This window comes from Podospora pseudoanserina, chromosome 1 (assembly GCF_035222485.1).
Source record: "Podospora pseudoanserina strain CBS 124.78 chromosome 1, whole genome shotgun sequence".
Classification (NCBI taxonomy): Eukaryota; Fungi; Ascomycota; class Sordariomycetes; order Sordariales; family Podosporaceae; genus Podospora; species Podospora pseudoanserina.
Genome location: NC_085920.1, coordinates 4,207,469 through 4,218,462, shown reverse-complemented (window position 1 = coordinate 4,218,462; position 10,994 = coordinate 4,207,469). Strand labels below are relative to the sequence as shown.

Below are 10,994 nucleotides of genomic sequence, written 5' to 3'. Positions count from 1 at the left end.
TACATACACATCGCATGAGGTATTATTTAAAAACATTTGAATAATATTTCCCATACTTATAAGTGGGCTGCTTGTCAAGGATGTTATGATACAGCCACTGTGGATGAGAAAGCTCCTGCAAGTGGCCTAAATAGCAAATTCGTCGATAATGTACATGGACCACAGAAACCCCCATACCTACAACCCCCATCCATCCTTCACCCATATCTGCCAAGCTACATCGTCTTATGTGAAGCAAATTTCCAGCAAATTTTCGTTTCGCTCATACTTCGTATCATTCCATCCACAGCACCATTCTCATCATCATCAATGTCATCAATCTCCTGGTAGCCACATTCACTCCTTCAAATGCAAAGCCGCATACTTGTCAAACGCCTCAGTGAACATCTTCCAGGTCACTTTCCCGGATATCGTAATGAAAATTCTCTGGACGCCGTTGACTTGTGTCGCCAGTCGGCTTCTTGAACCCAACTTCACGTACTCGGGCAGGAACATGACAAGAGACTCCTGAAGATGCTTTGCGACGTCGGGATTCTTTATCTGGTTGATGAATCTCCAGATGCCTCTTACTTGATCCTGGGGCGGGTTGGTGTCATACCGGCTCCGGAACCGGTGGTAGAGATCCTTGGTGTCTTGGGCATCAGCAGGGACCGTCTTTGGCGGGTTAACGAGGCTGGTTTTGGTTGAAGATGTTCCCAGTGGCATGGCCCTTTTTGCACTAGGTTGTTTCTGGGGAGGCTCTGCGGCCTTCCGTTTGGGCTGCTTTCGAGTGATAACCGCCATGTGGGGCTGACTGTGTTTGCTCACTGTGTTCTGCCTCTGCCCTCTGTCCGGCACGTGGATTTGAATGTCTGTGATGGATGGTGCTGAAGTGGGTGTGGTGTTTGTGTTATCGAGCCTAGGCGGGTTTGTCGGTATGGCAGTATGTTCGGGGTTGGCAGTGGCTCCAGTGACTATAGGAGGTAAGCCCAAGGTCTGATGGAGATTTGTTCAGGCGTTTTCTCACCATGGGTTTGCTGCAACTGTGTGCACTCTTCATGGCAGGGGAGGCTGAGGATTCTCATCACTTCAGCACGACGAGAGACGAGCTGGTTGAGGAAACTGACGGCCTCGTCGGGCAAGGGTGTTTGAGGCGGTAGTAGAGCAGCAATCTGGCGTCCCAATGCCGTGAGTTTGTTTTCAGTATCTCGCTCTAGCGCCGTGAGCTTGTTTTCAATGTTGACCTTGTCTGATCTCATGCCTCGTAGCTCCCCCTGCAGGTATTCGACCATGCCGAGCGCTGATAAATACTTCTCTTGAACGTCCTTGATATCATCAGATGTGAGAGACCGGAGATGTTCAGTTCTCTCCTCGTGAGATGTAATTTTTTGCGAGAGCTGAGACATGCTCTCCGTCATTTCTTGCCGCAATGATTCGAGGTGGTTTTCAAGGCTGGCTTCAGTAACAGGAGAGCTTGGTTTGGACTGCACAACAGCAACGGACAAAAGCTCATGCTGCGTGCTTGTCTGCTTGATGTGCTCGTTGAGGGACCTTCTGAGGGCATCTACTTCCCGGGACCAATGCTGGGCAGCGAGAAAGGTAGCCCAGCCGGTGGCAACGGATTGTTGAAGCTGGTCTGGACCTGTGTCCTGGGTGGTGTCCTTGGTACACTCCATATTGGGATTGTTGATGGGTGGTCCTATGGTTTGCACCGCACAAAATGTTGCTTGAAATTTTGACATGAGTCTGATATAGGGCATGGCAAAAACTTTTAAAAGGAAGGTGCATCTTTGGTCCCGTCCGAGGCAGTAATCATGGAAGGCGCTCACAACACACCCGACCACTCCCTGTCATTGGCAAGAGCGACTAGTCTTGTTACATCTTCCTATGGAAAGTACCGGTTACCTATTTATCACTGCCGGTAGATCTTTTGAGAAAGGCCGTGATATCATCCACCTCCTCTGGCACCTTGATCCAGTGACCTTCCAACTCTGCACCCAAGTACTCCTTCCACTCAACCCGAAACCCTACTTTGGAGAGCACATCTCTAACCTCACGTCCGAGCTGAACATCAACCATAGCATCGTCGGTCCCGTGGCGTGGAAAGATAGGTGTTGACAAGAGAGAGCGGCTTGGTGCCGTGATCCATGCCGATGTCATGCTCTCCACAAAAGCATCCGAATCAGACCTGTCGTCCTGTGAAGCATTTCCTCTCCCAGCAAGAATCTTTTCGATATTCTTGACGAACGGAAGCCATGTGTTAGTCGCTACCAACCCTCCTAGTCTTCTGTCAAGCCTTGTTTGGCATAACAATGTCCACATGGCGATGGCTCCCCTTGGCTGATTTCCCCTCAACACCAGCTTGTTGGAGCGACCTTTCAACAACTCGAGTCTTTCATCCATGACAGATTTGATATATGATGTGGACTCTCGAATACCGTCAACCTGCAGATCCTGCCTCAATGTTGTCTTTCTCCGGCTTCTTCTCTTTTCCCTCTCCGGTTCACATCACCTTGAACAGCCATCATCACCACCACCAGCTGTTGCGCCCCTCGGCAACATGCTATTCCGAAGTTACAGGCCATCAAGAATATTGACATAATCTCGTTGTCAACTTAGTAGGTCATTCTGTCGATTGGTTCATTGCCTGAGTATAACAACAAATTGCTCCATCTAGATCATGGCTACCCTTCTATTCACCCTGAAGCGTGTGTGCGCCCGGTCAACATGACCCTCGACGCTTTCAGCTTTTTTGCACACACGCCCCCGCCAATCCGAGTTGCCAGTTCGGCAACATGAATGTCAGCTGATCAGCATACTCTGTGCCGAGGCGTCGTCGCTCTTCCCAGAGAATTGGCCCCGTCATATTGCCCTGTTAACATCAAACATCTTGGCAACATGTCAGCCCTGAAGGCGGCTCCTGTCACCGCCCCATCTTCGACTTCAATACGATTCCACACGTGTCTTGGGCAGGACTCTAAAAGGCCCCGATTGCGATAGGCACATCGTTTCTTCAGCCAACGACAGGCTAGCAGTTAGTCCTGGGCATGACAGTTAAACTGCTTCAGTCCGCTCTAGGTGTTGGCGTACCCTAGAGTGTGTCCATATTGGACCCGTTGACACGGTGACTTCTTGCGTTGCTCTAGGCATGACTTTGAAACTGCCATTTGCGTGTTCCTCCGTCAGCTCGACTGCTTTCGACATCGACTGCTTTCGACTGATGTTGGGAAGTAAGTCCTGGGCATGACCTTTTAAAAGGCCCCATCGGCGTGGCCCCCGCAGAGATTGCTCTTCACGTTCTGTAGGGATTGGTATTCATCCCGCCGGCAGTCTTGCCTTGGGCCGTTGCGTCACAGGGTACATCGAGGTTGTATTTCACGGCATTCAAATCGATGTTAAGCCCGCCAGCAATTTCAACAGAGCATATGCGTTGGCTGTGAGGACGGTTATCGAGAGGGTATATTATTGCAACGACTGCGCGTGCTCAGGCATGCGTGTTCGGGAGTAACTAGGTTGATAACTGACGTCGCGTCTGTACTGAAGATCACCTACTTCACTCCAGCACCCTTTTGAGACTGGAATCTTTTCTGAAGGAGACAAGCGCGATGGTAAGGGCAATGCGCCGGTGTCTTTTCCCGCCACAGGCCAAGTTCAAGGCGGGGGAACAACTCGTGCAGAAGCTACTTTGCTCCGGAGCCAGCATCTCGGACTCGGGCCAGGAAGATTCACTTGGATATGTTCGTTCCCGCTCTGGTTCGACTATCCCACACTCTCTCTAGGGCAAGGGCCAAGAGGTGGCTTGGGCTGGGCTGGTCGCGTCTCCCAGCGGGCAACGCGCTACATGTCGTTCTTATCCGCAAAGCCCGTGCCCTTCTCGCACTTCGCGCCGTCTCACACACCATATGCATACCGGCAACCGGGAGTTTCGGGTTGTGGATCTATGTTCAAGGTTCTTATAGAACACTCTTAATAACAAACTCGCTATTTCTCCCATTTTAGCTCCTTTGTGCATTGCTCATGATCTGTAGACAATTTGTGACTGGTCCTAAAGAAAGTGAAGGATCCCGCTGTTGACGGTGTACAGTCTGGCAAGTTATCAAGTTGACAAGTTAGTTGAATTAATACGTCATCGTGTTTCTCAGCTGGCCAGCTTTCCCAATTACAGTTTCATGCAACCAGAATCATCAACCCAAAACCAACAGTCATCCACGCCCAAACATCTCAACAATGCCATCGTCCGCCACCGTCACACTCTTTCAAACACTCGACGTCGAGTCTCTCGACTCTGGCAATCAACTTCCGGGAGATGCTGTGGCCAAAGTAAAGTCCCAGCCTGATTTCCAGCAAGGTTTCTTTGGCCAAAAGCTCGAGGATCCAAAGACCTGGGTGCTGGCAACTGGTCTGTTCGCCCCCATTTTCTCGGTATCATGTTTCCAAGTCACGAGGTACTGACAACGCATATACAGAATGGTCATCCGCCTCTGCAGCAAAGCAGTGCATCACCGACATCAAGGATCATGTCAGGGCTCAAGAGACATTTGTTTATCAGTTTGACACGGCTGTGTTGAAGGCGCCATGCACTGAGGTGTTTACTGCTTTTGAGACGGAGGAGGGGTTTGAGGAGCAGGTTGGGCGGTTTGTCAGTGCTGTTGAGGGGGATAAGCTGGAGGGGTATAAGGGTGCGGATTATGGGGCGGAGGTGAAGGTTGATGGGGGTGGGACTGGGGAGAAGAGTGTGAGGATGGTTATTGGGTGGGTCAGTAAGGAGGCGCATGTTGAGGCTAAAGGGAAGCCGGGAGGTGAGTGTCGTGGTGATGTCTTTGGTGATGGTGGCTATGGTGGCTAATATGTGTGGTGTAGCTATTCAGGAGAATATTGGGGAGTTGAGAGCGAAGAGGAAAGGGGTGGATTTGTTCCATGTTAACTTTAAGGAGCTGTGATGTGGTGGGATTTGGTTCACGGAATGGATTTGAGTTGTCTTTGGCATCGGGCAAATAGCCTTGAATTGCACTTTCACCAGCATTTCCCTTATGAGAATATGAATCTACCACCACACATCGCCCATCTCCCATGTGCCCAGGAGGCATGTAGTCAAGAGCGGGGAGCTGGGGAAGCGGGGGAGGGGCAGCCAACTCCACCATCTTGATCACCCCACACATCCGGGTTATCATTCGTCTTTCTCTAATTCATTCCGCCCTTGGCGATGTCTGGTACGCCGAGGTGGCTGCAGGGACCGGGAGATAGTTTTACCTCATTCCCCGGCATCAATTCAACCACCGGCTGGGCCTTTCCGTGTCTAGACCTACATGCCTAGTGACAGAACCTCAGCTTCTTATTCTATTCTCACTTCACCTCATCACTCACTTCAGTCTTTGTTGTCATTGTGACAATCTAGTAATCTTAGTTGCGAGCACTACACCAGACAGTCAAAATGGCAGACCAACCAAACATCGAGACATACCATAAGCACCTCCCTGACTTGTCCATCCCCCGCTTCACTGAGATGCAAAAGCAGGATGCCCATGAATACGCCAAAGCATTCATTGAAGGGGGGAACCCCCCATGGCTTCATGGCCTCTACCTTCACTGGCTGAAGCTCTACCAGGAGCCTTTCAAGGGCGTAACCAGCGATGGTCTGTTTCATAACCCCTTTACGCTCATTCAGAGCCGTCCATTCTAACCCGCTTCCCAGGAAATGTAAAACCAAACCTCTTCCACCTCTCACCAGAAGAAATCCCCATCTCCTCCATAGTCACCGCCACCACCAACCTCCTCTCCCTGTTGTCCCCTTCCCAACTCAAATCCACCCTCTACCACATCGACTCCCCCGAATGGCGCACCTGGTCCAACCCCGAATTCCTCCTCTCCAACAAAGGCATCCGCCTCGACGAGCTCACCCCCCTAATCCGGGATGCCGTCCTCTCAGTCCTCCAATCCTCCCTCTCCCCCGAGGGCTACTATAAAGCCCTCTCGGCCATGCGCATCAACCACTTCCTCGGCGAGCTCGTCTCCGCCCCGAAGATCTGCAACGAGCACTCCTACAACTTTGTCCTCTTCGGCTCCCCCTCCACCACAACACCCTGGGGCTACTCCTTCTACGGCCACCACCTCTGCCTCAACCTCTTCTTCTACAAAGACCAAGTGGTGATAAGCCCGTGGTTCACAGGCGCAGAGCCGAACATGATTGACTCGGGCCCCTACAAAGGAACCCAAATCCTGCAGCGGGAGGAGAAGTTGGGGTTGCAGCTGATGCAGTCTTTACCAGCTGAGAAACAAACACTCGCGCAGGTGTATAAGAATTTAAAAGATGACGCCATGCCAAAGGGGAGGTGGAACCACGACGACCAACGCCACCTTTGCGGTGCCTATCGGGACAATAGGGTTGTTCCTTATGAGGGGGTGTTAGTCTCGGAGATGACCCAGTCCCAACAGGATCTCGTTGCGGAGATCTTGGACGAGTACCTCCTCTACCTCCCCTCCACTGCGAGGAAGATCAGACTTGAGCAGCTGAAGGAGTGGTTTCACGAGACGTACTTTTGTTGGATTGGCGGGTTTGGGGATCACGATGCGTTTTACTACCGGGTTCAGAGCCCCGTGATTTTGGTCGAGTTTGATCACCACTCGGGGGTTTTCTTGACGAATAAGGAGCCGACAAAGTTTCATATTCATACGCTGCTGAGGACGCCGAATGGGGGGGATTATGGGATGGCGTTGAGGGGGTTGGTGAAGGAGGGGGTGGTGGAGCAGAGGTATCTTTGGGAACCGTAGGACAAAAAGGCAAAGCAAAATAGGGGTTGGTTATGGTGAAAAAAGAAAAGAAGTGATTTCAACTCATTAGAACTGGCTTGTGTATACACGAAATGAAACGGTCATGCTCAGGTTGGCAGCCACACGTCAGTTTTCGTATCCCAACGAACGGACAATTTGACCGTGAGCTTGTGAACGATCTATCCAAGCGCATAAACTTTCATCTCTTCTACCCCAAAGCCCCCTTCGCAACCAGCGCCCAAGCCCCTCCACAACAGCACTTCCGCTGCTGCGCCAGCACATATGTAAACCCAGGCCGCTGGTTCATAATGTCCTCCATAACCGAAGCACACCTCACACACCGCCTCCACCGAATAGCATGCCCACCTCCCGCCCCTCCCGCTCCCTCATCCCTCGGGCTGTGAACCTGCGTCATGGCAACAGCAGCACCCCCATTCGCCCCATTGCCAGCACCGGCAGAACCACCCCCACCACCCCCTGCCAACCCCAACGTCAACGAAGGCGTGCCCCCCAGTTTCACACCTGCCGCACCCCCCACACCAGCCTCAGTCTTGACATTCTCCCCACCACCACCCTTCCCCTGAGTCCCATTCCTCACAGCAGCAGGAGGGAAAGACTGCGTGTTTTGCTGCTGCTGCCTAGCAACCAACTCCACCCTCTTAAAAACATCCACATACTTCCCCGCCTTCTTCCTCGCCCTCAACGTCTTCGCATCATCATTGACTTCAAGCAGGTCATAATTGGCAAAATACAGCTTCGCGGGGTCCGTCAATGCCTTAAACGTCGTCAGCGTGCTCGTAAAAAGGCGAGCGAGCACCTCGCGGAAGATATTAGGCGGGTTGGCCCCCGACAGCATCTCTAGCTCCCACCGGTTCTGCGCCGACTTTACAAAAAGCTCCACCCGCTGCTGGGCCTGCTGCTGCTGCTGCTCCGTGGCTCCGGGCTGGGTCTGGTCCTTGGACTTGGCCATCGCCGTGAGCGTTCTTTGATAGGCAGTGGAAATGTCCCTACCGAGGGTGCTCAAGAGGCGTTCAAAATCCTGGGGTTTAACCGGGCTGCTGGAGCTGGTGCGGTACATCCTCTGATAGGCATGGTGAAGAGCAGCCCCTGTCTCAGTCACGCTGTGAGTCTTGTAGTACGTGAGCGCGCGGCTGCTGATTTCCTCCAAGCCCGCGACCCGACGGCAGGCAACCTGGAGCAAGCTGCGTGTTGATGAGCAGAGGAGAAGATAGACCGAGACGTCGTTGCGGGTGTGGAGGTAGCTCGCCAGTTCCTGGAATCGTCTCTGGTCGGAAAGGAGCGCCATGAACTCGGGGTCGTCGAGCAGGTTGAAGAGCGAGTCGATGAGCCACGAGAACAAGCTGACGGCCCATTCTGCGCACCCGACAAGGGTCTCGACCACCTCTGATTCATCGAGCGGGTTCAGTACCCCGTTGGACTTTTGTGGGCTGTGGTTCGCAAGCACAATGAGAACAATGATGTTTCTCAGGTTGAGGGCGACCGAGGCGAACTTTCCGTGGAAAGACCTGGCTTCAAAGTTCCCATTGAAGCCAAAGTGGTTCAGAAGGCTCAGACAGGACTGCAGCTGGTTGTTCCGGATGAGCGTGTCGACAAGCTGCTGCTGTTCTTCCGAGTAGTCGACCACAGTCCGAAGCAGAGTTATGATTTCCTTAAACAAGGCATTTGTGAACTCTGAAATGGAACTTTTGTTAGATCCAGGCGTGACCAACCCTTCCAGGAGGTAAACTTACTCGGATGCTGGGTCAAGGGACGGACAACCGCCAGGATGTCATCAAAGGTCATTTGCTGTTGCCAGGCAAAAGAGATGGGCATTGTGAGAGATGCCAGAACAGCCCTTGCTTGGACTAGATCACAGATTTAGTTGGGGGTCTCTCACATGGGCCGAAGGAAGCATCACCACACTAACCGTCTTGAAGGGAACCTAAATCACCCATTGTATAATGGAGTTTTCTCAGCTTCAATGTGTTATCCTCACACACTTGGACGAATGCAAAGTTGCTCGGAGAGAAAGCGACCTGAAGACCTGAACAGTGGGAAAATTAGTCACCATGGAGCTAGTACCTGCAAACACACTAGTATGGAGGACTTACAGGGCGTCGGATCGTCAAACTGGAACCCAACCTGGTGAGGGCTGTTGATGTTCTCGGTGTTGTGCTCGTTGTAAAGTTCAGCCATGGTGAACCTGTCACGGTACTGAACGGTGCCGTCGCTAAAGGTGAAGGAAACGACTCTTCCCAGCTGTATGGTGGTCGTATGCATCGAGATGACCACTTTGGGGATTGTGACTGGCTCCAGCTTCCGCAACCTAGTCATGGTCTGATTTATCCATTAGCTGCGGTTTTGCTATCATCAAAGTTCATAGAAACTTACCGGGAGGGCAGCTCCAGCACCGTTCCGGGGACCCAGCTGCTCAAACGCGGGATGTGGTGCTTGGGCTTGATCGTTCAGAACCTCCCAGCGATCGATGATGCTCTGGGTTTCCTGATCGTAGGGCGAGGTTTCGTTTGGCAGATATGATCTCACCGTGACAACAACCGCTGGGGCGAAGGTTGGAGGGTTACTGGTCTCCATGAAAGACGGGAGGACTAGGAGGTGAGAGAGCTGTGCCATGGAAAAGTCTAGAGTTGATTCGCTCGGGCCATGTTGTAGCCAACTGGTGGTGGCTACATGCACCTCTTTCATCGATGGTCTTAACTGTATACTGCCTGGGTGCACCTGCTTATCACTTGGGGGATTCCCCCAGTTCACACCAACACGCACTACCCTCAGCTGCTTCGACGCCGTAGCGAGAGCTACGAGAAGGGTGTTTGCTGACCAAAAAGATTAGTTTTGCTGCAACACATTTCGAGTCTGGCGGGGTCTTACGTTTATCACAGCAGAAAGAGGCGTGCGTGATGAGATCATCGGCGGCCGTCACACTCTCGAGTTCGAGAGCCGTTTCCTCATGCCGGCTGCTAATTTGATAGAACAGCCTCAGAAGACCATTTGTGGTAACACACACTAGCGCGCTCCTTCCAGGGTGAGGATGTGACGGCCCAAAAGCCGGCTGAGCCATGTGGTTGTATTTGTATTCGGACCCTGCCCAGTGTGCACCGCTGCATTGGGTGAGAAACTACCGAGTGTAAGCAAGACTGCCAAACATGTGGTCCTGAAAGAGAACGGCATACCCCTCGGCCCTGGCTTGCTGCGTTACCGATTGGTAACCAGTGACAACCGACGACGCTGTGGAGGTCGTCCACAGGATCGGAATCCCATTTTCTCATAGGATAGGGTCTGTTGATCTGCAGTGGGAAGAAGAGAATGCTGATGCGGCCGAGAGCATCAATGACGGCCAAGTCAGCCATATGCGTGGTAGGGGACCAGGCGACGTGGACTATGGGGGCGCCGGCAGAAGGCAGCGAGATGAACGAGGGCGGACCATGAACCAGTGAAATGGTGGCAGAAGAGCTTGGATCATTCATATCCCATTCACCGTTCTCGGGATTGCAACGCATGTAGCGAATGTCAACCGACATGCCATCTTTGGAGACGCAGGCTATGTTCCCCAAGCGGCCCCAAGCGATTCCCTGACAGCAACCACGGGCTCGGAGTTGGTCGAGCCGCTGCTGAAGCTGCTTACTTGGAGGAGGGCGAGAGGTCAGGGGCAGGGTACCCAGAGCATTGTCCATAACAGAATCTCCGAAGAGGTCGACATCATCGAGAGCCATGGCACCGTCCATGCCTTGAATGCTCTGCATCACCTGGATTCCAGAGTCGATGCTCATGGAATCCCCGCCCAGGAGGGACATGTCATGGGCACTCATGATGTGGGCCGCCGCCCTCGGCTTGTTGGAAAAGCTTCAAACTCAACGCCGTCGGCCGTTTTGGTGGGTTACCTTGGCAAGTCTGTTCTGATACGATAATGAGCTTTGGGTTCACGTGTGCTTGAGAGTGTTTCAGATTATGGAATTACCGTGAAAAAAAAGCTGCTGCTGTATTTATGTTGAAGGTCCCACTTGCTAGGTGTGTATGAAGTGAAGCAGCAGTGACTGAAATGGTATTGGCGCGATGATGGACTTCAGTATCTATGATGGAGCTTATGGAACACTGATGGAAGTTGATGAATGCTGATGATCGTCTTGTTCTACGCGGCTGCAAGATGAAGATGGCTTCTCATAGATACTTACTGAGTGGTGTGCTGTGGCGGCTTGCAACATGTACTGCGTACACCTCGTAGAGCCACTGAG

General features: G+C 52.4%; 5 protein-coding genes across 5 annotated transcripts; 2 read left to right on the top strand and 3 right to left on the bottom strand.

Moving 5' to 3' along the window:
* Positions 1 to 47: 47 nt before the first annotated feature.
* On the bottom strand, positions 48 to 1,692 carry QC764_0014320 (uncharacterized protein). The gene is made up of 2 exons (XM_062939946.1): positions 1,007 to 1,692; positions 48 to 953 (listed from the first exon to the last, which is right to left on the bottom strand). The coding sequence occupies exons 1-2, from the start codon at positions 1,653 to 1,655 to the stop codon at positions 337 to 339; spliced, it is 1,266 nt and encodes a 421-aa protein (XP_062805433.1). The 5' UTR covers positions 1,656 to 1,692; the 3' UTR covers positions 48 to 336.
* A 192-nt stretch (positions 1,693 to 1,884) lies between these two features.
* Positions 1,885 to 2,301, bottom strand: QC764_0014310 (uncharacterized protein; the record flags this gene model as incomplete). The annotated part of the gene is made up of 2 exons (XM_062939945.1): positions 1,885 to 2,167; positions 2,255 to 2,301. The coding sequence occupies 2 exons, from the start codon at positions 2,299 to 2,301 to the stop codon at positions 1,885 to 1,887; spliced, it is 330 nt and encodes a 109-aa protein (XP_062805432.1).
* Positions 1,903 to 4,919, top strand: QC764_112170 (uncharacterized protein; the record flags this gene model as incomplete). Its single annotated transcript, XM_062942477.1, has 4 exons — positions 1,903 to 4,087; positions 4,182 to 4,378; positions 4,446 to 4,778; positions 4,840 to 4,919. The coding sequence occupies exons 2-4, from the start codon at positions 4,207 to 4,209 to the stop codon at positions 4,917 to 4,919; spliced, it is 585 nt and encodes a 194-aa protein (XP_062805431.1). The 5' UTR covers positions 1,903 to 4,087; positions 4,182 to 4,206.
* Positions 4,920 to 5,410: 491 nt separating this feature from the next.
* QC764_112160 (uncharacterized protein) lies at positions 5,411 to 6,876 on the top strand (the record flags this gene model as incomplete). The annotated part of the gene is made up of 2 exons (XM_062942476.1): positions 5,411 to 5,612; positions 5,672 to 6,876. The coding sequence occupies 2 exons, from the start codon at positions 5,411 to 5,413 to the stop codon at positions 6,745 to 6,747; spliced, it is 1,278 nt and encodes a 425-aa protein (XP_062805430.1). The 3' UTR covers positions 6,748 to 6,876.
* sin4 (Mediator of RNA polymerase II transcription subunit 16) lies at positions 5,839 to 10,960 on the bottom strand. The gene is made up of 8 exons (XM_062942475.1): positions 9,936 to 10,960; positions 9,634 to 9,880; positions 9,139 to 9,578; positions 8,859 to 9,084; positions 8,675 to 8,791; positions 8,499 to 8,612; positions 6,514 to 8,439; positions 5,839 to 6,460 (listed from the first exon to the last, which is right to left on the bottom strand). The coding sequence occupies exons 1-7, from the start codon at positions 10,569 to 10,571 to the stop codon at positions 6,956 to 6,958; spliced, it is 3,264 nt and encodes a 1,087-aa protein (XP_062805429.1). The 5' UTR covers positions 10,572 to 10,960; the 3' UTR covers positions 5,839 to 6,460; positions 6,514 to 6,955.
* Between the last annotated feature and the right edge of the window lie 34 nt (positions 10,961 to 10,994).